The 22,435-nt window shown below is 41.4% G+C and overlaps 1 protein-coding gene across 1 annotated transcript in view; it reads right to left on the bottom strand.

Moving 5' to 3' along the window:
- Nucleotides 1–6,374: 6,374 nt before the first annotated feature.
- The window catches only part of HS6ST3 (heparan sulfate 6-O-sulfotransferase 3), a 303,970-nt gene continuing 287,909 nt past the window's right edge, over nt 6,375–22,435 (bottom strand). The window contains exon 2 of the mRNA XM_075089756.1: nt 6,375–7,404. Within this exon, the coding sequence (XP_074945857.1) occupies nt 6,699–7,404 (706 nt within the window). The 3' untranslated portion in view covers nt 6,375–6,698. The remainder of the gene's footprint in view (nt 7,405–22,435) is intronic.

Here is a 22,435-nt window from a genome sequence, read left to right as displayed (position 1 = left end):
AACACACCATCAACAAGTCCTTTCCTGTTCGCAAACAACAGGTCCAGTGGGGCACCTTCCCTAGCTGGCTCACTCATCAGCTGTGCCAGGAAGTTGTCTTCCACACAGTCCTGGAACATCTTAGACTGTTTCCTCTGTGCTGGATTGTATTTCCAGCAAACATCTGGTAAGTTGAAGTCCCCCATAAGAACAAGGGCTACCGATTGTGAGACTTCCCCCAGGTGCTTATAGAATATTTCATCTGCCTCTTCATCCTGGCTGGGTGGTCCATAACAGACTCCCACCATGATATCTCCTTTGTTGGCCTTTCCCCTCTTTCTTACCCATAAACACTAGACTCCATTTCACCATCGTCAAGCTCTAGAGAGTCAAAATGCTTCCTAAAATAAAGAGCTACCCCACAGTCTTCAAGAGCAAACCAGCAGTACGGATGAATTCAGTTTTGAAGTGAATAGAACTAAAGGAATAAAAAAATGGGAGACTGATATGAAAATAAATTCTAGAGAGGTACTAATTTCTGTAGGCTGAAACAGCCCTTGTTTACAATGCTCCTTTTTAATCACTAGCTGTTTGAATCTAAGGTGCTGTGAAGAACAACTAAGAAAACAAAATTAACCAGAACCTTTGAGATCTTCTTTTCTTCTGCTGCCCTCATAAAATGCTGTCTTTGTTGTGTCCCAAGAGTAATTTTGCATGCAGACTATATATATATTTTTTACCATTAATGCAGCTTTCTGTAGCACCTAGCAGAGGTCGGTTGACTTTGATCAAAATGGGGTTGGTCATGGTCATTACATCCTAATTTTTCACAGCATGGCCTTCCTTTTAACCAGACTCACCTCCAGGGATGTGGCATGGCTGCAAGGCTTGTTGTTGGGAAAACCAAGAAATGTGAAAAGTTTTTGGTCTGGTAAAATAGTCATGGAACAGGGGCCTGGACTACTCTTGGAAGGAGCAGACCTAGCAGAGGGCCTCAGTTACTCTGTAAAAGAGAAGATAATGTTTCCTCCTTACTCAAGTCTGTCCACGCTCCTCCCTGCTCCCAACCCTGTCCTAGTTCACTGCATTCACACACTTGCATGGAACAGTATGGCTGAATAAGCAATTAGCTCCTCCCAAGGTCCAGGTACCCTCAGAAAATACGAGGACGTGCATATGAGGCTAACACTGTGGCAAGACTGCAATTTCTCATCCTTCCCCACAGCAGCTCCTGAGATTTTCCTGACAGTCTGGACTGGTCTCCAATGCCACTGGAGTAGAAATGAAGTCCACTGAATTCACTACCACTATTTGCATACTTAAGTCTTAATACAATCCAAGTATGGAAATTCTAACACTGGGGTCACTTGAATTAGTGCTGGTTACTATTTATCATGAATCTCCTGTCTTAATTCAATCTGAGATAAATCCCACCAAAGTCAATTGGAATCAAAAGATTTGGTATTGGGCCCCAATATAATTAAACAGTAAGTTATATAAACATGCTTTTCCCCATGTACATTTTGTTAAAAAACATAATTATGGTCATGGTGGATCTTTACTAATGCTTGAAACTGGCCTGACAGAAACATTTTTAGTTATTTTTATAGCTATGTAGATAAAATTAAACCTTTAGGGTTTCAAAAACGCAATCAATGTTTATTTGTTGCTCATAAGTAATTCATGGACCCAACAATATTGAACAAAACTTCTTCATTTTTAACAGATTTCTTAATGAGCATCATTTTACAGAAAACCACCAACAAATAAATATATGAAAACAATTGCTTCTGACATCACAATGGTTAAACACATTAAATAATTCATTAAATTGTGCTTTACATCAATGAAAATCCCTAGGTCTACAAACTATCTTGTAAATAGGAATAAAAGTAGATATGGTTACTCACAATACAATCTCTTAGTAGCAGAGTTCACACACATTATTGCACATAAACAGAAGGAAAATTTCTAAAGAATAAAGTAATTTACAGCCTATTAATTTACCCTTTCATCTTAAATATGGCAACTGATGGGAACTCTTCATTTATTTTTTTTTTTTAACTTCCAACACTTATTTGAAATCACAGAGCTAGTGACATGTCCAAGTGGAAAGGCAAGGACATTGTAGGCTATGGAACCCATTTGCCTCCACAAAATATCAGCAAAGAAAGTATTACAAGAACCAAACTGAAAGAAGTGTTTCAGTGCAAACTGGGTACCTTTTCTGAGTATGCTTTTGCCACGTAAGGAGGATACAGCAATCTGCTCTAGCAGAATTATTTCATTGTGATTGTTCATCTCGTAAAGAGTAGTCTCCACCAGCCTGGAAAAAAGATATTCCTTTATCCCAGACCAAAAAAGATTAATTCCACATATATCATGGGAACAGCAATGGAGGAAAAAAGAAGTGTCAGTGAGATAAGGTTTATAACATCAGTGCTCATAACTGATACAAGACTGCAGGTGGGAAACAAGAACCCAGTACTGGAGAAGGAAGCATGTGTTAACACGACTGCCAACTTGAGAAAACTCCTGGTTTAGTAGTGGACGTCAAATCTGAAACATGTCCAGATGCAAAGGTGATGTGACCTGCCATTTGGTTTGGTTGAATGGATATGCTGCATTTAGGAAGCTTGACTCTGGATCTAACTGCCATCACTTTTTTGTTCTGTACTTCTGTTTTTAGTGAACTGCAAATAACTACCGCATACTGGGTAGAAGCCCTAGCAAGGCTATCGCAGCCTCACTATTAACACAGCTGAAGAATACTCAACATCAGAAACAGTGTTTTTTTGCTTTCCCCATGGTGAAAAAGCTTTTTATTGTTAGCACTGATGAGTGGGGAAGAGAGGACAAATTTTCATTCCTTAATAAAGTATGGCCCACAGGCAATAGGCTGAGTTCTTGGACTAGAGATCGAATTACTGGGAACAAGTTTTAATGACACAGCATGTTTCTCTGTCTGCTCCAAGCCTACAGTGAATTACAACTGGAAAAGGCAACCAGTGCTGAGGATGTGATGGGAGAGATTAGTAAGTACATCTCCATTACAAAGGAATGAGATTTGTTTCAGCCTCACAGTAGCAGAAGCCAAATTGCCTTGTTTAAGCAACAAAATAATGCCAGGAAGATGGACAGAAATCCTATAGCGCTGTTGCTCATGAAGGTTCTGAAAGAAACACGCTGAGCTCCAATCTTATACGAGCCAGTGTAATTACAGTGAAGTCTGTGCTGTCAAAGCAATGAAAACCTGGAGTAAGAGAGATACGAACCAGGGCCTTTACTTTGCTTTTACGTTACATTATTTCAGGCATAGCGCCCCAGAGGAAAAAAGCTGCAAGCCTGTGTCTTAGAAGTCAGCCTGAAAGTATTTCCAAACTGCTTTATTTTTCAAGTGCCAGGAAATTCTGCAAAGAAAAACAGTATTGTTGGCACACTGAGTCTGCTGGATCTACTGCTGGACCTGGGGAAGGAGGTGCCGGGCCCTTCAGTCTCAGAGGCTCTGGGCAAGATCTCAGCCACTGGCTGTGCCCCCCTCAACTGCTCCTGCACGATCAGGCCTACCTGCCACATAGGCTCCAGGGGAAAAAAAAAACATCAAACCAACTTCAACTAAATCCCAAGTGTTAAGGCAAATGCCGTTAACATAGATGCTACAGCACATTAGCAGCTCTTCTTGTCTCCTGGGAAATGACTGACAAAAAGGTTAGGCATTGCATTAAGGTATTGCCAAACTATCAAAGCTAATGTAAACCACCCAAAGACTGCTTCGATTTTCCTCGTCAGGCTTTGTTTTGTGTTAGGCAGAAGGAGTAGTTTGGAGAATGGTTGGTGTGCTTGGACAGCTGAAACTGATACTCACAGTCACTGGTGAGGCTGCAGGGAACAATTTCTAAGCTCTCTCCCCTCTCCCCTGAAAAGATAACACTGCATTTTCTAAATGAAAAATGAGGCCCCCATTTCCATAAGCAGTGCAGAGAGGTGCCCCGCTGGGGAAAGAGGCAGGGATGCAAGGAAAGGGACCCTTTTTTTCATGCTTAGGAGGAAAAAGGGATGTTTAACAAAAAAAGACGGGCTGGGGCTGATTCTACTTCCTTGCTTACTTTCCTCCTTCATGTGAATTTGGCCTTGCATCTTTCCTCCTACGTGGCTGGCTTCTCTCCTGTGCAGCCCTGCACCTGCCAAGCCCCGCTGCCCTGCCTGCCAGCCTGGCATCTCCTGCATGCCCTGCACCACTGCCCAACCCACCTCTGCCTCTGCCAGGGTGACCTTTGGGCCCTGCCCCCCCAGCACCCATAGCCCCCTGCTCTCACAGAAACAAGAGTTGCAGGTGGAAATTCTGGACATGGCATATTGGGTGCCAAAGGCATCCTTCCCCTCTCTTCCTGTGGAGACTGCAGCAAGATGCAGCGATGGGCCTGGGAACGGGGAGATGCAGCAGCTCCCCATCATCCCTGCATCAGCAGCCAGAAAGCTCCTCCCTCCACAGGGCCAGGGCCAGCCCAGCCTGAAGCCCCGTTGCCAGCGGGTAAGATGGCAGTTCACTGGGAATTACCTGCACTGCGCTGAAGGTGCAATAACACCAGCCAGGCTTAGCTCTTCATGGCTCACCATCCTGCAGCCACACAGAATGAGCTTCAGTCCTAGACTATAAACATTTCCATTTACTTCTTTGAAGGTAGGTGTCCATATACGAGCAAGGGGTCTGAGCGCCTCTTCCACGTGATGGGGATCCAAGTAGTACTGTCCGGGGAGTCTAGAGAGCTCCTCACTCTTCTCTAAGGCAGACATGCTGTGCTTGGGCAAGAGAATAATGATCTGCAGTCCTGCGTTCTCCCTTCCAAATGCAGAGGTGGGAGGAGATGCGGATGATCTACCAGTGGAACAGGTGTTATGGACCAAAAGCCACAGCTACTCACCCCAAAAATAGCACGTTGACAATCAGGCATAAAGCAGCATATTGCTAATAAACTACATTGATAATGAGGCATCATCCTGGTAGCCCTCTTCACTTCTTAAATAGCCATTATGATATTCCATGTTTAATGTATTATTGTATGCATTAACTCTCAACAACATTGTTAGATGGTATTTTTGATATTGTGCATAGATAAGTAGCAATAGCATTGTCGGAAGAAAAGAAGGTACAGCATACACTAGAAACAAAAGGCTTGGAAATGAAGGGACAAATTTTCAAATTCAGCCTCTTTTTTTCTGTAGCACATAGTTTTTGTACCAACTGCTTAAAAACCTTGAATTTTGAAAATAAATGAGAAATGTGCATCCACATCAGGTACTCTGGTATTTCTAATTAGCAAATCTGTAAGGTAAAAGCCATTCATGCATGCAATAATATACTTTCAGCATCTCGATTTAGCAGCCACGTTGAGGCACTTAGAGAAATTTCTTCCTAATGCTTTACATTTATGCTAGAAGAAGAAGGAAAAAAACTCTCTCAAAAGATCTATGGTGCACAGGACCCTCTTTAAAATTCCACTATTACAAATGGAACAACATAAAATATTGGAATAAATAGATGCGGTTTAGCCACAAGGATGTAACATGTGGAGGAAGAACCCATTGACTCTTTTTCTAGACAAGGAAGAAAAACAGATACAGACCTCTCATCATGAAAACAATAAATTTACAAAGAATCTTCATAGAGAGTAATAAATATCAAGACTTTCCACATATCCATTATGTATCCTATAAAAATGAAAGCTGATTTTTTTTCTAGCCACTACCGTAGTTAGAGAGAAAACCAATTTAAATTGTATTCACTTGGCATCAATGTATTTTAACAGACAACATCATAAACCTGCCTGCCTTCACAGACAATATATCTCCAGGCTTTTACAGCAAATCTGGAAAATGTCACACTAATATTTAAGCTTTTCCTGTTCTCTCTTCCCTCTTCCCTGTAGTTTGCTTGGCCTCTCTTCACCTTTTGTGAACGTGATGGCTGATTTCTTTGCCTCCAGGCAGATCATCTCAGCAACGTGTGCCCAGCTGCCACGTGGACCTCATTTCTCAATGCTTTCTCTTTGCCACGCACACTCAGAAAGATGCCTGCTACCTGGCCGGGCTTGGTACTCTCAACATCGTAGAAAAATAGGCTAACACCCCCATCACTTCACTTATAAATCATCTCTGATTGCTGGCTAACAGAACAGAACAAGCGATGTCCCAGTCCCACATTTCCTAGGTCTTTTTTAATCACCTCAGCAAATTCTTCCCTTAATCAAAACACAACATGTAGAAGCTTGAAGGGCAATACGTTTTCCTCCATTTCATTCACTAGAAAGCTACACACTACAGCTGCAAAGGACAGTATGAAATTAACCAGCTCTCATGTCACAGAGGAACTAAAATAATTTTTTTTTTTAATTTTTCATTCATCTCTGCACAAGTTTTGGTAGCTCAGATTGTATAGGGTGCATCTGTTAATGCTCTCTCTTCAACCCATCCTCATAGCTTAGGGCTTTGAGTGAAGTCTTTATGGACAGGAATCTATTCTACCATTTAATAACACTAATTAATGCCTATTGAGAAAAAAATACATTCTCCTCACTGGCAAGAAAAATGGAGACAAGGAGGGGTAGTTGTCAGACGCAGTCTTGTTTACCAAAGCGGTAAGCCTTCCTTGGCTAATTCCCAGGTAGCCAAGTCGCGCACACTCTCTGATCCTCTCATGGGTTAGTCAAGATGGAGAAGAGTCACCACCTTGCAACTTGACTGTTATAATCTTCAGTAATGGCTACTTCTGCTGCCTCTTCCCTTGGCCACTGGTGAGCTCTCTGCTCCCGCAGAAGCCGCCGCTCCTCTCGCCTCTTTAGCCGGTTCTTCTGATGCTCCTCTTGCTTGGAGTACTGGAAGCGCTGCAGGAACAGGTCCTTCGCGTATTCGTAAAGCTGCACATCCAAGAAATTCAGCTCCTCTATCCGTTGCCGCACATCCTCACCAATGTCCACATTGGAGGCCCGTGTAACATTGAATTGGGTGAATGGGGAAATGAATTTCAGGTTGAATGTCCTCTCAAAGAGATACTGCGTTTTCCTCTGAAATTCTGTGAGCCCGAAGAAGGCCATATTTTTCAGATTGTTCTTGGCGCTTTGGAGAAGAATCATATTTCTTTCACTCTCATTCATAAAAGTCAAGTTGTAGCATCCCACCAAGCTGAGGTCGGCCAGCATGCGCACCTGGCGGTTGTTGGCCAAGTTGTAGCTACAATCCATGAATTCCTGTAAACTGACTCCAGACCAGTCGTCTCCTTCATAACAGGTAGGCAGCTCGTCTGGTGTTGGGCTTCTTCCATCACACATGTGAAGGGAAGTCTTCCACGTCGCACCCCTCTGGACGTGCTTCCATTCACTCAAGTACCGTGACACTGGATCCCTCAGCATCGTGATGTAATAGAAGTTCCTGAAACATATCATTAAACACAGTTTTAAGATTCAGTGGATTTCACTTTTTTATTCTCCAATGAAACAATTACCAGTCACTGCCCCCACCCCCTTCACTTTTTCTGGTGTAATGTAGGCACTTTAATTCACTACTACTGAGACAGTAAAAAGCTTAACGCTTCACAAATGCTGTGAATAAAATACAAGATAAATTGGGAGAAAGAGAGATGAAAGCAAATAAGCAGCTATTGGAGAAACAGAATCACTTTGACCTACCAACTGCTCAGTGGTAGTTACTTTATGTGGAAGCCAATTAACTGGAGTGTACTCCCCTCTACTTTGAAATGCTAACCCTCAGTACTATCAGTCTAATATCTACTCTTTTGGACTGAGACATGCATGTCTCACAAGATGATAATGCATAGAGCGCTTGGTCAGAATATGAGAGAAGCATGAGCAATTTCATGTGGATGCCACAAGTGCTAAAAATAGCACCATGTGGAAGACTGGCATGAGCCACCTACTTAAGCAGAACCCTATTATTAAATGGGTTGGAGTGAAGATAATGAGAGACCCCAAATCCATTCATATGACTTAATTTTAGACAAGTGCTTGATTGAAATTAGTTATAATCATGCAGTACAAAAGCATGTTGTTATAAAGATTATCATTATTCAAGCTTACTTGTCAAGAATACAAAAGAGACCAAGAAATATTGATTTGAAATAGAGCAAATAACTGCAGAACTCACATTGTCAGCTCATCTTTTAGCTACTGAATTCAGTTTGTACCTCTATTTATGGCAATTGGAAATGGACTGCAATTGAGTATGCTTCAAGCAAATTTTCCCAGATTGAGGTTTTTTATCGAGAAATGTTTTATTCAATAACATCTAACCTGAATTACAGGGTCATATCATAAAGACGAAGCAAGCCCAAAATACTTATGATTTCTGCCAGCTAGAATAACCAGCAGAAGATTCATGACTAAAATTAACACACAGCTTGGTACAAAAATAGGCTCGTGAGTTTGCATGACTCATCTGACTGCAAACAATACATTAATAAATCATAAGTCCTAAGATTTCTTAAGAAAAGTCTGATCTCTACTCTTTCTTGATCCTAGAGAAGGATGAAGCAACTAAGCAGGAAGCAAGCCTGCTGAAGACAAGTTACCCTGTAAAAAAACCCAAAACTTTGTGAGGGCCATCTCACACAAGAGCTAACTGCAGTTATATGAAAAATCTTGGAATTGGTACCAATCCCCAAGACAATTATCTTTCTTTTCCAATATCACCCATTTTCTGCCACTAAAGATTCCCCGTAAGTTTTCCATAAACCTCAGTTTGGTCATAAAAATAGCTATTACCCCACACATTCCTAAAAATCCAGATATATTCCCCAGCACACACAAAGCAAAAGGAAACAGGGCTGAATGCTATGTCCTTATCCAGTCTGAGTTCTCCTCTTACAGGATCTATATTATAATTAATGGAATAAGGTTATGAGGCCAAACTATGAAATGTTCTGCTGCAGGGTCATTTCTTGAACTATTATCTAACGGAAACAGCTGTTTCGATAATTGTTTCACAGCAGAAGGGTTACAGGTAGAAGGATATAAACTAGGGAGTGCCATGGATGTATTTTCCTTATCACTTTCTTTGGAAGCCATGATTTGTGTTAGCATCAGATGATACTCTGAAGGATGATACTTCCAAAATAATTTGGGGCTTGGGTTTTCTGATTGCTGCTCACACACAGTCAAACTGCACTTCAGTTGTTTTGATCCACTTCAGTTACCTACACAGCCCACATCAACAGTGAACCCAAGGATCACGCAACCATTTGTAGACAGATACTTCTAAAATCCCTCTTCACTACTCCTGCAGAGTAGGAAGGACCAGAAATCCTCCTGTGTGTTCTGCAGTATAGCTCCACTGCAAAAAGCACTGTCTTTAAGCACTTCAAGTGCAATGTTCCCTTCTCAAGTTGGATGTTCATCTCATCTTGGCTCTACCTTGCATGTATGAGAGCACCTTAAGAACTGCTTTCCAACTAACAGCACAAAAAGTGGAAGCATTTCACTAGTGTTGTGCAAGCCAACATGCAGCCAAACACTCAAACAACCCATCAGCTCCGATAAGACACTGTTGTTGCAACATCCAGCAGGCACTGATAGGGTTGTGACAGAAAATGATTGAAGCTGCAAGGGAGCAGAGTTGAAAAAAACATGGACAAATATTCAGAGGCAGTTGCCAACATCTACATCAACAGAGACTTGGCATTGGCTTAGTCCTTGCTTTGCTGCCCTTCCCCTCTTTGGATAATTTTGGATTTTGGTATGTCGTAACAGATGGGTTTAAAAGTTGCTCTTGACAATTATTTATACCTCTAATAATAGTTTTGTCTTTCCTCACCCATCTCCGGCAGTCACAGGTATGACTCAGAACAACAACAATTAACAAAAATACCTCCTTTGCATCAATCATTTCCATTTCATTCCTGGATATGTAAATGCGTTTGATGTGCAATAAACAGAAGTACAAAGCAAATGCAGGGAAATGAGAACAGTATGTCTTTGTATAACATCCGCAGCTTCCCTTACGCAGACTGGGCGAGAAACTTTTGCCAGTCTGTTGCTGCTCCTCTTCTGCTGCTACCTGACTTCTGCATCTGTTTTTGCTATCCTGATTAATGTGCTTCTGGTTTGTACATCTTTCAGAGTGTTGCCTTCTTGTGTTATCAGCTGAATGGCTTCTTCACCCGGCGGACAACCTTTAACAGCAGCCTGATACACATTTAGTTTCCAAGGCACTAATAACTAAGAGTGCAGCCACCCCCGCCACATTCACACTTTACAACCTTCTTTTCAACATTTTGTTCATGACTCTTCATCACTCTTTTAACCAATCTGAGGTAGGAAGACCTTAAGATTTCTTCCACCCAATCACGTCCAGATGACACTGTTACAAAGCTACGTAAAGGATTAGTGGACGCTGCACAGCAGCTGTGGCACAAGTTTTTTCTTTCAGGGAAAAAGGATGTCATGTCTCTAGAATAATGATATAAGTAAAAATACATAGGTCATGCACATTTGTTTCAGTTGGAAAATTACAAAAATTATCTCAGGAAATTGCTTTCAAATGTTGACATTTGAGGATTAAATATAGCAGCATTTCAGAGCTCTCAGTCCCTAATACACAGTGTGCAATCACACTAGGAATGGCTGAGGAGTCAGCTCATAATAAAGGCAAAAAGTAATTCATAAAAATATGAAACAGGGGATGGTCTTCAATCTCTCCTTTCTTCGCTGTTCAGTAAAAGAGCATCAAGTCAGCTATATACCGAGTATGCCTGAGCCACTCTGAATCCAGATGTGCACTTGTTCTCATTGATGTAAATGACCCCCTTGCGCTGCCCATGCTCATGCTTACGTGTCTCTGTTAAACCCCGCAGCTACCCACTGTGGGAAATACACGGCAAAGAATTAAGTAATAACTTCTGTTACCCTGTTTGACAAAGCAAACTCATCAGAGACTTATTGCCTTCATTGCAACGGACTCCAGTCATTGATTACTCAAACTGCTGTCACAGACAGCCTCAGTGTTTAAAGGCTAGCCAAGCAGAATGCGCTGGCACATCAGAAGATGTTTTACACAAAACATTCCGAATTAATTAAAAACCATACAAATTATATCTATACCTATATCTATATCAGCGTGTGCGTGTGTGTGTGTGTGTAAACATTTACATGGGAATGTGGCCATAAGATGCAGTTGTCAATGAAAAGAAAATCATAATAAATGTATAGTGTGTATTTGCCAATGTATCTTGTGACTTCAGCCTACGTTTCAAACAATCCTTATAACACCACCAGTCCACCAGTCACGATGCTAGCTCCTCCTGGAAGGAAACTTCATACAACTTCCCCAGATCAAAAAATCTCCTTTTAAGCATAATGTACTGAAATGAATGGTTTGTCAAAGCTGCCACTGTGGGATGGCTGATTTTTTTGACAGATGCTAAGCACCATGATGGTCAGGCTCAGTAGTCCATGCAAGGTCCCGAACAAGAACCAGTGTGGAGCCTGGGCTGCACGGTACTGTTTACACTAGAGTCAAAAAGCTCTTGGGAATTCAGAAGGCTCTTTTCCCACTGGCACGAAATCCCGTCTCTTCATTAGAATTTGGTGAAGAAAACCTTTAATTAATAGAGCAGCTAAAATGAGCTTCTAGTTATAACCTAAGAACACGTATTTCTTTCACATTATAAGGTATTTTAATATAAATACTCTAATCTTACAGTAATCCTTCAATAGTATTGCTCTGTTTTAGAAATTAATTTCAGAGGAGCAGACTGATGTTAGTAGAGGTGATCCCAAACCAGGGCATTTTGCCTCTTCTATCGCCATGGAACAGACGTCCTAGCTGAGGGAGATTTACTAAATACGGGAAGGATCACCGCACACAGAGAACAAAAACATCCTGTAGGGCCTCCTGGGGAAGAAGGATGAATGGCATCTTCTCTGCCACTCCAACTCTTGTGTGGAGCAGCCAGCACAAGCAGAGCTCATACAGCGCTCTCGGAGGCTTAGAGAGGAGAGGAGAAAAAAAAATGCTATTCCCTCTTCTTTCAAAGCGTGAGGCAGCACCTTACATGCAGAGAGTGATGAGCTTCATAAAAGGAGAACAATCCACTTAGAGCAGCTGATGCAGAGATGGATGAATATTTGTGGTGGAGGAAAAGAGTCACTGGAGAATATTTTGGAAGACACTAACAGACAGAAGAAAGAAGAACCAAAACAACTGAAAAACACAGGTGCATCATAAAACAATCCACATTCTGGTTTTCCTGGTAGCAGGGAAAATTAAAGCCCTGGTCAAGTTTATGACCCAAGCTGAGACAAGGAGTTAGCAGCTTTAATCCTGGATGTGAGTGTGCTCCCGAGGAAAGGTCTGAAATACCCAGCAAAAGCCAGCCTGGCAGCACACTTCTGCTAATAAAAGAAGTTGTGGCAAGACAAAGGGTTAAGAAGGATCTGCATTATGTGAATGGAAGCCTTATGCTTCCCCGTTTTATCCTGAAGCCCAAGTTCTCAGAGGCAGTAAGAGTTAACCACTGATCAGCAACCTCTCTTCAGGCAATGGGTATGGGGTAACGGTGAAGGGAAGAGGGTAAACAAATGAAACAAAAATAAGGATAATACAATACATGAACAATTAGGGAACGACAGCATGCAACAAGGATGGTGGGGAGAAGCAGAAAGCAAATAAACATTGTTGGGCTCATCCAAACTGGTCAAAGACAACTTGGCGTAATGCAGATATGTCAGCTCATGGCTGGCAGCATTACTGTGCAGTGTCACTGCATCTATGCTGTGCTTAATTTACAGATAACCTGCCCAATGTAACAAGAACAGACTGCCTATTTCTTATTCAGAACAATAGTATTGTAGAGAAAAAGCTATGGAACAAGGCACAAACTATATATGCTTGTCCAGCCTGCAGGAAGCATCATACAGCTTATCCACCAAGCCAGACAGATCAACACTAGCTAGCCCATAAACTTTTGCAAAGGTGATGTACCAACAGCACATAGGTTTCTTACACTCAGCATCAGTCACAGGATGTTAGACCAGTGTGATGGGAACGGTTTTCTAAGACATCCTTTACAAAAGTTTGTGACCTTAGTATTATTAGCTGTCCTCTCAGGTTTTCATGGGTTTCTTTACAAGTCTTTTACTGAAACAACAGCAGTTACCGTTAAGAAGTCAACATTTATCCAGTCTTATAACATTCATCACCCATTCAGCATGCAGGAAAAACACTGAATTGGCTATTTTTTCAGAGGATCTGAGCACCCACCATTTCTGCTGTTTTTAACTGCACTGATCTGAGCACCCACCACTTGTGCTGTTTTTAACTGTCACGATGGCACTGTGCTTACTTAAAGCAGTGGTTGTAATGTCCTAGAGACACTCAGTTACTCTACGTTAAAGGAGAACTTGCCCTTGACTTCAGCAGAATTAAATAAAAAAATTAAAACTTGCACTCTGAGGTACAAAATTATCAAATTTTAGATATGTCTCACTATCCCTCTGGGGTTTTGTCCCATGGCTTTGAATCCAACCAGAAAAACAAACTGGCCACTGTTTCCTGTTTCCAAATTGGCCACAAGCTTCTGTTGGTTAACTACCCCTTTTGCTGCCCCAGTGACGTAAAATGCTCTAAACCTGTAGGACAGGCCTGCTCAGAGAAGGAACTGGATATTACGTGTCTAAGCAACCTCTGAAGCCAGCGGGGAGCTGCTCAGCACAGGCAGTGGTATGTGCCTGGAGAGTAACACACCTGGCCAAGGTAGGTGCCAGCTCTGGCATGAGCTGTATCACTTTAGAGGCTCCCTATGTGTTGGACTGTGTACCATGACCACAACGGGAGCTTAGAGACCCACTAACTTGGAGATGTCTGCATTGTAGGCACCTACATGCAGGTGTCTCCACCTGTAAGGTGAACACCATGCCTGGAGTCAAAGGCTCCCTGCCCGCGCAGATGTTATTCACGGAGCGCAAGCTTCAGGCCAACCTCGAAAACCAACCAGTAACGTAACATTTTGTAACGAGTGAGAACTACAGAGAACCTCCATTTCATGACTTTTGGTACCTATGATACATATATACACCAGTCACGTTAGGATATCTCTTTCTAAGCATGTTTTTAGAGCTGGAGTATTCCCAAAGTAAACAGAAGTTTTAAGTAAGTTGTTTATTATGTCACATAAATCTCCAAACCAGCAGTTAGAAAACCAGCCTACCATAATTTTGTTCTCCTTGTCAATACATCAGTATATCAGTGAGACAGGGGGAGGGCTTGGAGTCATACAGCTAGGATTGTATTTCTGGTTCTGGAAAGCAAAGGTGGTTGCTGAGGAAGTTATTCGCGATGACACAGTCCACTTCAGGCAAGAGAAATGTGGTGTTTGGGCACCGGGAAGCACTTAAGAAATGGGAAACCTCACATCTCGTTGCATGTTAGCAGAGGTGCTCCCTGTCACAAACTTCAGTTTTCTTTTACATTAACCTGTTGTTTAGGACTCATTGTGAAAGTCCTGTTTTTTTCCTGTTTCGAAATTGAAAGTGCTTTTTTCCCCCTAAATATCCTCTGAAATATCAAATGAAATTCTGTATCCATGCTATCAGAAAAACCTCAGGAAAGCTTTACAGCACTATTTTCTTTTTTTTTTTTCATGGCTGTTGATCAGAAGATCAGTGTCCCACACCTGATTAAAGAATGACAGATGACAAAGAGTGTCTTAAGAGACCACTCACTCTCTGTCATCAAACAACTTTTAACAGCTGAGGTTTAGAGTAATCCAGAAGAGTAGAAGAAACAGAGTGAACCTGTGGCAACACAAATGCTGTGTGCACAGCATTAAGAATTTTTTCATCTGAAGAGTCTAATTTTCCTTGAAGTGAAGGTAGAGCAAATTCAATAATGGTGTAGAACTATGCAAGGATATGAGGAGAGTGATATACCAGGTAAGCTGTTTGAACACATCACTGTTTTAGATTTATATTACACAGAAAAAAAGATTACTTTCAAAATTATCTGTACCACAAACAATGGTAAAAAAACACATTTGTGGATACTCTATTTTTTTTTCCCTTAAATACTTTAGGAATGAAGACAACTGGCCTGGCACTATGTAAACTGACAACTTTCTTTTAAAACACTGTAGGCTTCTGGAGTTAGGACCTGTGATTTTGTACTTTTTGAAAGTAATGAATAACCATTAAAATAACAATCATGTTTTTTAGATATCACTGTTGTGGTTTAACTCCTGCCAGCAACCAAGCACCACATAGCTCCTTGCTCACCCTCCTCCCACCCCGGTGGGATCAGGGAGAGAATTGGAAGGGCAAAAGGAAGAAAACTTGTGGGTTGAGATAAGAACAGTTTAATAATTGAATAATAACAGTAATAATAATAGTTGAAGTAGTGGTGAATAGTGAAATGATTTGTAGTGAAAAGGAAAACAACAAAAAAGAGAGGAGGAACAAAACCCAGGAGAAAACAAGTGATGCAACTGTTCACCACCTTCCAACCGATGCCCATCCCATCCCTGAGCAGTGATTGCCACCCTGCCGCCAACTCCTCCCAGTTTATGTGCTGAGCATGACATCATATGGTATGGAATATCCCCTTGGTCAGGTGGGGTCAGCTGTCCTGGCTGTGCCCCCTCCCAGATTCTTGTGCATGCAGAAGAGCATGGGGAGCTGAAAAGTCCTTGACTTAGTGCAAGCACTACTTAGCAGCAACTAAAACATTAGTGTGTTATCAATATTATTCTCATACTAAATCCAAACCACAGCACTAAAACAGCTAGCAGGAAGAAAATTAACTCCATCCCAGCTGAAACCGGGACAATCACATTGCCATACTCCCTTAAGAATTATTAGGGAAAATGGATCTCAGGACTAAAAGGAAACTGGGAGTGCTGAGACTTCTTTTCTTGACATAGGGGAATATAAATTTGTGAGGATGCAGATTTTAATGAAGTATTTCAAAGACATGTCTAAGACATTAGGTGGGGACCAAACAGCAGCCTTCCAGTACCTAAGAGGAGGTCAGTGAGAAGATGGAGCCAGGCTCTTCACTGACCTGTACTGTGGGCTAATAAGAGACAACGGACATAAATTGAAAAAGGGGAGAATACACAGAAAATAATTTTTACTATTAGAGTAATCAAGCATTGGGAAAGCTTTGCCCGAAGAAGCTGTGTGCCCTCCATCCTTGGAGGTTTTGAAGACCCAAATGGAGAGAACCCTGAGCAACCCCATCTGCACCTGAGCAACCCCATCTGCGCTCAGAGCTGACCCTGCTCTGAGCAGGGAGTTGGACCAGAGACCTCCTGAGGTCCCTTCCTGCCCCAGGGGTCTGTGATTCTGCGTGACAGTGCAGAGTCTTCCATCACCGAAGGTATAGTCCTGTCAGTAAACACATCAAAGCAGAACCAACTTGCCAGCTAGATCATACCTGCCCTCCCTTGTGCTTTCCCAAGACAGAGAATGTGCTTTGCCTTTTATGAGTTTGGGTTTTTTTTGTATATGATTTAAACTAAGGCTATAACACTCTGAACCAGCACACCCTGAATTATTGAGCAACTTCATGAATATTTATTTCAATGACACTTTGTTCAATATAGAGTCTCCGGAAATTGGAGAAGACAGTGCAGCAACTACATGTCCCTAAATAAATTAATTCTGTTCACAGGTATGAAGCCTGGATCTTAAACAGCTCCTAGACTAATGAAATTATGTTCCTACCCATGGTTTTAATCCCAGTATTTTAGAAAATGCACACTAATAGCATATGAATATGTGTGAGCTTTCTGAGTGAACATGTTTTTCCTGTGTGTTGCCTTTAGGATTTAGGCATACATTTTAAAAGACAGAGTATAAAGTCAGGCATCTAACTCTATATTTAAACATGTAGATAAACTCAGACTCCTTGCCAGTGAAGAAAATACACAGTAGTAAGAGCTAAGAATGCTCAGGTACCCAGAAAACATGGTCTGCTGATTTATTTACTAAAAGGAGGCTCCCAGAGTAATCAGAGTGACCTTCCCTGCCAGCACAGACAACAGCACTCTATTATTCCCTTCATAAAACATCCTAGCCCCTTTCGAAATATCCTTTTCATGCCATTGCTCCCATTGAAAAGAGCTTGTGAAAGCTGCTTCTCACGGTTAGGAACATGAGTCTCATTCCCAGACTAAACCTCGTCTTGCTCTACTTACATCCAGTTGTTCCTGGGTTAACACTGCAAATACATCAAGAGAATTTATGAATGTCACATCAGAGAAGGAGAAATGGGATTTAAGTTGGAGATCAGAGAGCAATCACACCTCTCAGTTTTCATTTTACAAAGCTGAACTAGTTGTTATTTTGTCTTCTGATAAGACAAGCCAGAAGTGACCGCGCTGCAGTCCCCCAAAACCCTTGGGTCATGCTTAGATAGCTTCACTGAGAGATGTACCCTGAGTTTTCCAACACCTCAGCTTTCTATGCTAGCTTTTGATAGGAGGCTCACAGAACAAAGACGTGCAGAAAGCTCCTGAGATTGGTTCTGTTTTTTGACGACCCAAGTAGTCCTTTCCTGGCATTCAAACTTGCACGACTTCACATTTCACTATACATGGCTAGAACTGGGCGAATTCTCACAAGGCCTCACAGGTGCCTTGTACAATTAATACTTCTTATGTCCACTGGCAATGTATTCTCTGATACACCCTTACATTGCATTTGTTTTTTATGGGACCGCATAACTCTGGAAGCTCATACTAACTGTGTTACTGGCTAATATACAGAGGTCTTTCTGCTCCCCCCTTTTCAGCTGATAAGCACTCAGCTGATAGAGGAAATCTGCTTCTGCCAGCCTCAAACACATGATCTTGCACTTCGCACTATCAAATGTCATTCCATGTCTTCTACTGAAATCCTCAAGGTCATTAAGCAAATTCCATTAACATACTTCAGCTTTTTGTGCCAACATCATTAATGAAAACATGAAATAGGATCAGAGCTAAGACCAGCCCTGAGGAAATTTATTAATAACTTTCCCCTCACCAGAAAGTTCCTCTTTCAGCACCTCCCGTTTCATTACCAGCTTCTTGTCCACCAGAAAAATCTTATGCTCAGCCTCATGTTTTCTGTCTTGTATAATAACTTCGCAGATGCCACTCTATCAAACACTTTATTGAAGGTAAATTTCCCTCCTCCTATCAGACAGATGCTAGGTACTTACATCTCTCAACCCAAAGGCTGAGAATGGCGGCCCTGGCTTTCTGTGTGTGAGAACACAGAGGATGGTTAAGATGGGGAAATGACAACTTATTTGAGAGCAAAGCGGTCTGGAATAGAAATGTACAGATTAGGCGATTTGATAGTGGCAAATCTGCCACTTTCCATCAAACAACCTCAATACAAATTGTAAATCATTTCTTGATAAGACACAAATCTAACAAAGTTCCCTCCAGAGATATTTGTTCTTTGCCTAAATTATATCGAGAACAGTTGTTCTAAGTGTTCTTTAAATTGCTGAAAGGAGTGAAGTAGCAAAAGCCTTGCTGAAAGAAATATAAATATAAAATGCAATGATAAATCAAATAATAAGAATTTGGATGTTCTATGAAGCACAGACATAATAAAAACCTTGTAAGAAACAGTGTGTGAGCACACACAGGAGGAAATACTATTCAAAAGCAATAGATACACAGTGCCTTATAAGGTTCTTTAAAGATACTGTATGCAAGACTTTTGTGCCTGAGAGAATAATAAATCCTTTGTGGCCAGCCCTGGCAAAGGAGGAATCCATTGCTCACATCGCCCCCATTCTATCTCATCCCTATTGTGCACAGATCATTGCTGTGTCTCAAACGAACGGTGGAAATCTGGGGCATATGTGACATCTTTACTCAAAAATGTTGTTTCTCCTGTCTCTGTCTTTGCTATGCCACTGCATGCAAAGGAAAATGAAATAAGGATGCATTTGCACCACTGTACTACCTGCCTGCTCCCAGAGCTGCCTCTAGTCCCAGCCTGGGGAGGAAGTACTGAACTTGCCTTTCTCAGAGATGTGTTACAAGTACAGGGGAGGCAAGCTAAGGGGATGACCCACAGCATCAAGCAGCAGCAGAAAACAAGGGCTGGCCAGAAAACAGAAAGGTGATGACAGGCAAGGGACAAGAGAAGAGCAAACCTGGAGTCAGTGCAGCAAGAGGGACCTGCAGTTTGAGCTTGTTCTGCCAGCTCAGCTTCCAAGGGTTACAGAAACTTCCCAGGTTGGGAAGGGATCCTCCTGGTCAAGTCTGATGCCTCTAATCACGGGTAATGTTTAGGACAACCAGATTCACAAAATATCCCTTATGAACACAAGACAAGCCACTATCAGGTCACAGTCTCTGAGCAGCTGCCAGCAAGGTTAAGAGCAAGCCCCTGTTTCAGGAGGCGTCTCCCTGGAGCAGGTTACAGCCTGGGTGACTGAGCGTGCAGCTCCCGCTGCCCTCAGCACGGACTCCTCCAGCTCCAATGCAAAGAGATGGGGATGCAGAACTCCCACCTTTTCAGTAACTTAAACAACATAAGGCCTTTTGGAACGGTTATAAAGGAAAAAACCTACATACTTTCATGCAGAATTATGAGAGATCTGTTATCGCAAGAATCCTGGCTGCCTACAAGAATATGCCTGTTTGGGAAATTCCAATTTCAAAGAACCCCTGAAAAGACAAACAAAATGTAGCCAGACCCTTAAAACTTCTGACATTTATATTTCTTCAGTCAGATTTTGTCAGGTCTGAAACAGAGCAAAAATATTTATGTTAAATTCAACTACAATGTTTACGTTCATATTCTTTCTCATTTGTGAAGGGGCTGTCGCTGATACCATTTTATTCTCTAGCTAGGTAAGACAAGCAGCACAGGCATATCCAATGTTGCTCTGGAGCTGGCTTCACGGGAAACCAAGTTTGCGCCGCAAGTGGCATGCATCCAGGCTCCTTCCCTAAGTGAGCTGCCTCTGATCACCAACTAATAGCTCAGTTGCAGACGCTGTCTTCCAAATCTGGGATGCTCAGATGAAAGTTCTGTGGGATTTTTCACTGCAACTCATTTTGAATCAGTACAGTAATTCTGCTCAATTAATAAAGTAATTAACAATAAAAAGGCTCAGTAATTGAAATCCCTTTGAAAGGACATAAATTTATTCTCTCTAAGCTTTGCCTCAATTCTTTATTAATTCTGACATCAAGCATAATGACCATAAATTATAAATGATCATCACAAAATCCAGGCATCACAACCATTTTCTTGTCCTACATACTGAGTTTCTAAACTCAGGTTTGGTCATAACTTTTGAGATTTGCCTCCCATAAGGCAAACAACAGTATGGATATGAAAGAATTTCAGGTGATTCTACTAATGAAAACATTGTAAGAGTAGTCTTTCCTACTCATTCATTGAAACAATGCACAAAAGCTAAGGAAATTGCTAGAGCTGTAAGACGAAAATGCTAACTTTGTTTCTCCTAACATTCCTCTTCTTGTGATGTAACTGTACAGTTTTTCCTGTAAGACATGAAGCAAAGAGGTGATGCGGTATTTCAATTTAATACTTGTAAGACAGACCACTGACTTCCCATTTTACACTGCACTTTGTGTTTTCACTAATATAATTGACAGTATCTAATCAAACTCAGAAATGTTTGCTGTGAATAACACAACTCACAGCTATAAGCAAAATTGTCGTCTTCCCCTCCACTGACCTCCTAACAGATTTTTTTCCACATCTGTTTAGACTATGTGGACTATGTGTATATATAGAATATATATATAAAATAATATATAAGATATATATATAATCTCCACAAGAGGGCCCTCTTATCTTCCCCAAATCTTAGCAAAAGCTTAACTTGCTTTCCCAAAATTTATGTTATAAAGCTTCTCTCTGCAGACACTATGATATCTTAGAACAAAGTTTTTGCCAACTAGTATTGATTTTATGATAGAATTTTATACAACTAAAACTGAAATTTGAAAGGGAATCATTTTTTATGTACAATTTCCACTATACACCTGGCATGCAGAGAACTTCGATAAAGCCTTTCCAAGTTTACTACTTGCAATAGCCACCAAAATGAGACCTTTCACGCACAGACACCACGGTCAGCTCACACTGCCATGGCAAGGCAGCCTCCAAGATGCAGGCTGGCTCTGTGTTATACTGCAATTTGTAGGGTAAGCCCAAAGTAAGCGCTATTAGTGATTTCAGCTCTGTGTAAATGCATCCCCTAGGCACAGCAGTTAAGGTACAAATGGTATTAAAGTTATTTGCACTGTCCTTTCAACTCCCAGCAGATATGGAAAACAAATCTTGTTTGGGATACCTTGTTATTTGCTTTAATATTCCGAATGTTTTATGGAGACAGTGTTATATGTCCTCATCTTCTTAACTCAATTGTAGCTCTGTGAGGCTTTTATTATTTACAATCCCTTTCACCTTGGAATATCTAAAAGAAATCAGATCATCTCCTTCTTCTGACCTCAAATCTTAACGAATCAAGGCTCTGACACACATGCCAGGCGGCGCATTGCTGAACTACTACCGGCTGTGGACGGTATGCTCTCAGAAAGAAGGTAACAAGATGAAATAAAGAAGCGTAGGATCCTGACATCCAACTTTTACAAGGGATTTTTTTAGTTTTCAGGAAAACTAGCAAGCTTTCATGTGAATTCAGCCTTGCTGATACAGCACAAACCCTCCAATCTGCTAATTCATGCGAGTAAATCTCTACACCTTGATCTGCAGCGCAAATTTTAGGCAAAGTTTTAATGACCACTCAGCAACACTGCCATATGATACGGTCATGTTTAACTGATGTCAGTAACAGAGTTTGGGTTCCTGCAATACTTGTGTGTTCAGGTAAAATAAAATACCCAAGGTGCTGATGGGACTCCATAGGAATTACTGTCCACAGCAACATGATGTCCACAACATTGGGGATGCCTTTAGCTCTCAACCCTCCTCTGGGATGGACAAATCCTAATCAATGAAGCACATCTGTACAGCGGAGGAAAAGCACTGCCCAATCCCTTCAGGCCATGAACTGATCACTTGAAGCATGACATTTGATTAGCCTTATTATCTCAACTCATTTATATATAAATGTTGTTAGGGGCCATGAAGCCATCCAGCCCTTATTAAAAACGGGCCACAGTCTCCAAGCTGATGTACCCACTCTTCTTCCTTTTTGACTGTAAAAACAACAAGGAATTTCTTTTTTTTGGACTGCAGGTTACCATTTTTGCAATTTTATTACTGTAAAATAACCTTCTTCTCTTACATTAGTGCAGCAGACTGTTGCCGTACCCCCTCACATATGCAAATAGGTCAGGCTTTCTAGTCTTTCCCCACAGAGATATTTGACATTGAGACTCGACATGATCTAGCATCTTTCTGAACTAAAGGCCAGGGGAATAGTGCACAGGACTTTATTTTCT

The sequence above is a fragment of the Phalacrocorax aristotelis genome, chromosome 1, assembly GCF_949628215.1.
Source record: "Phalacrocorax aristotelis chromosome 1, bGulAri2.1, whole genome shotgun sequence".
Classification (NCBI taxonomy): Eukaryota; Metazoa; Chordata; class Aves; order Suliformes; family Phalacrocoracidae; genus Phalacrocorax; species Phalacrocorax aristotelis.
The sequence above is the reverse complement of the archived record's forward strand: the minus strand, read 5'-3'. Positions and strand labels throughout refer to the sequence as shown.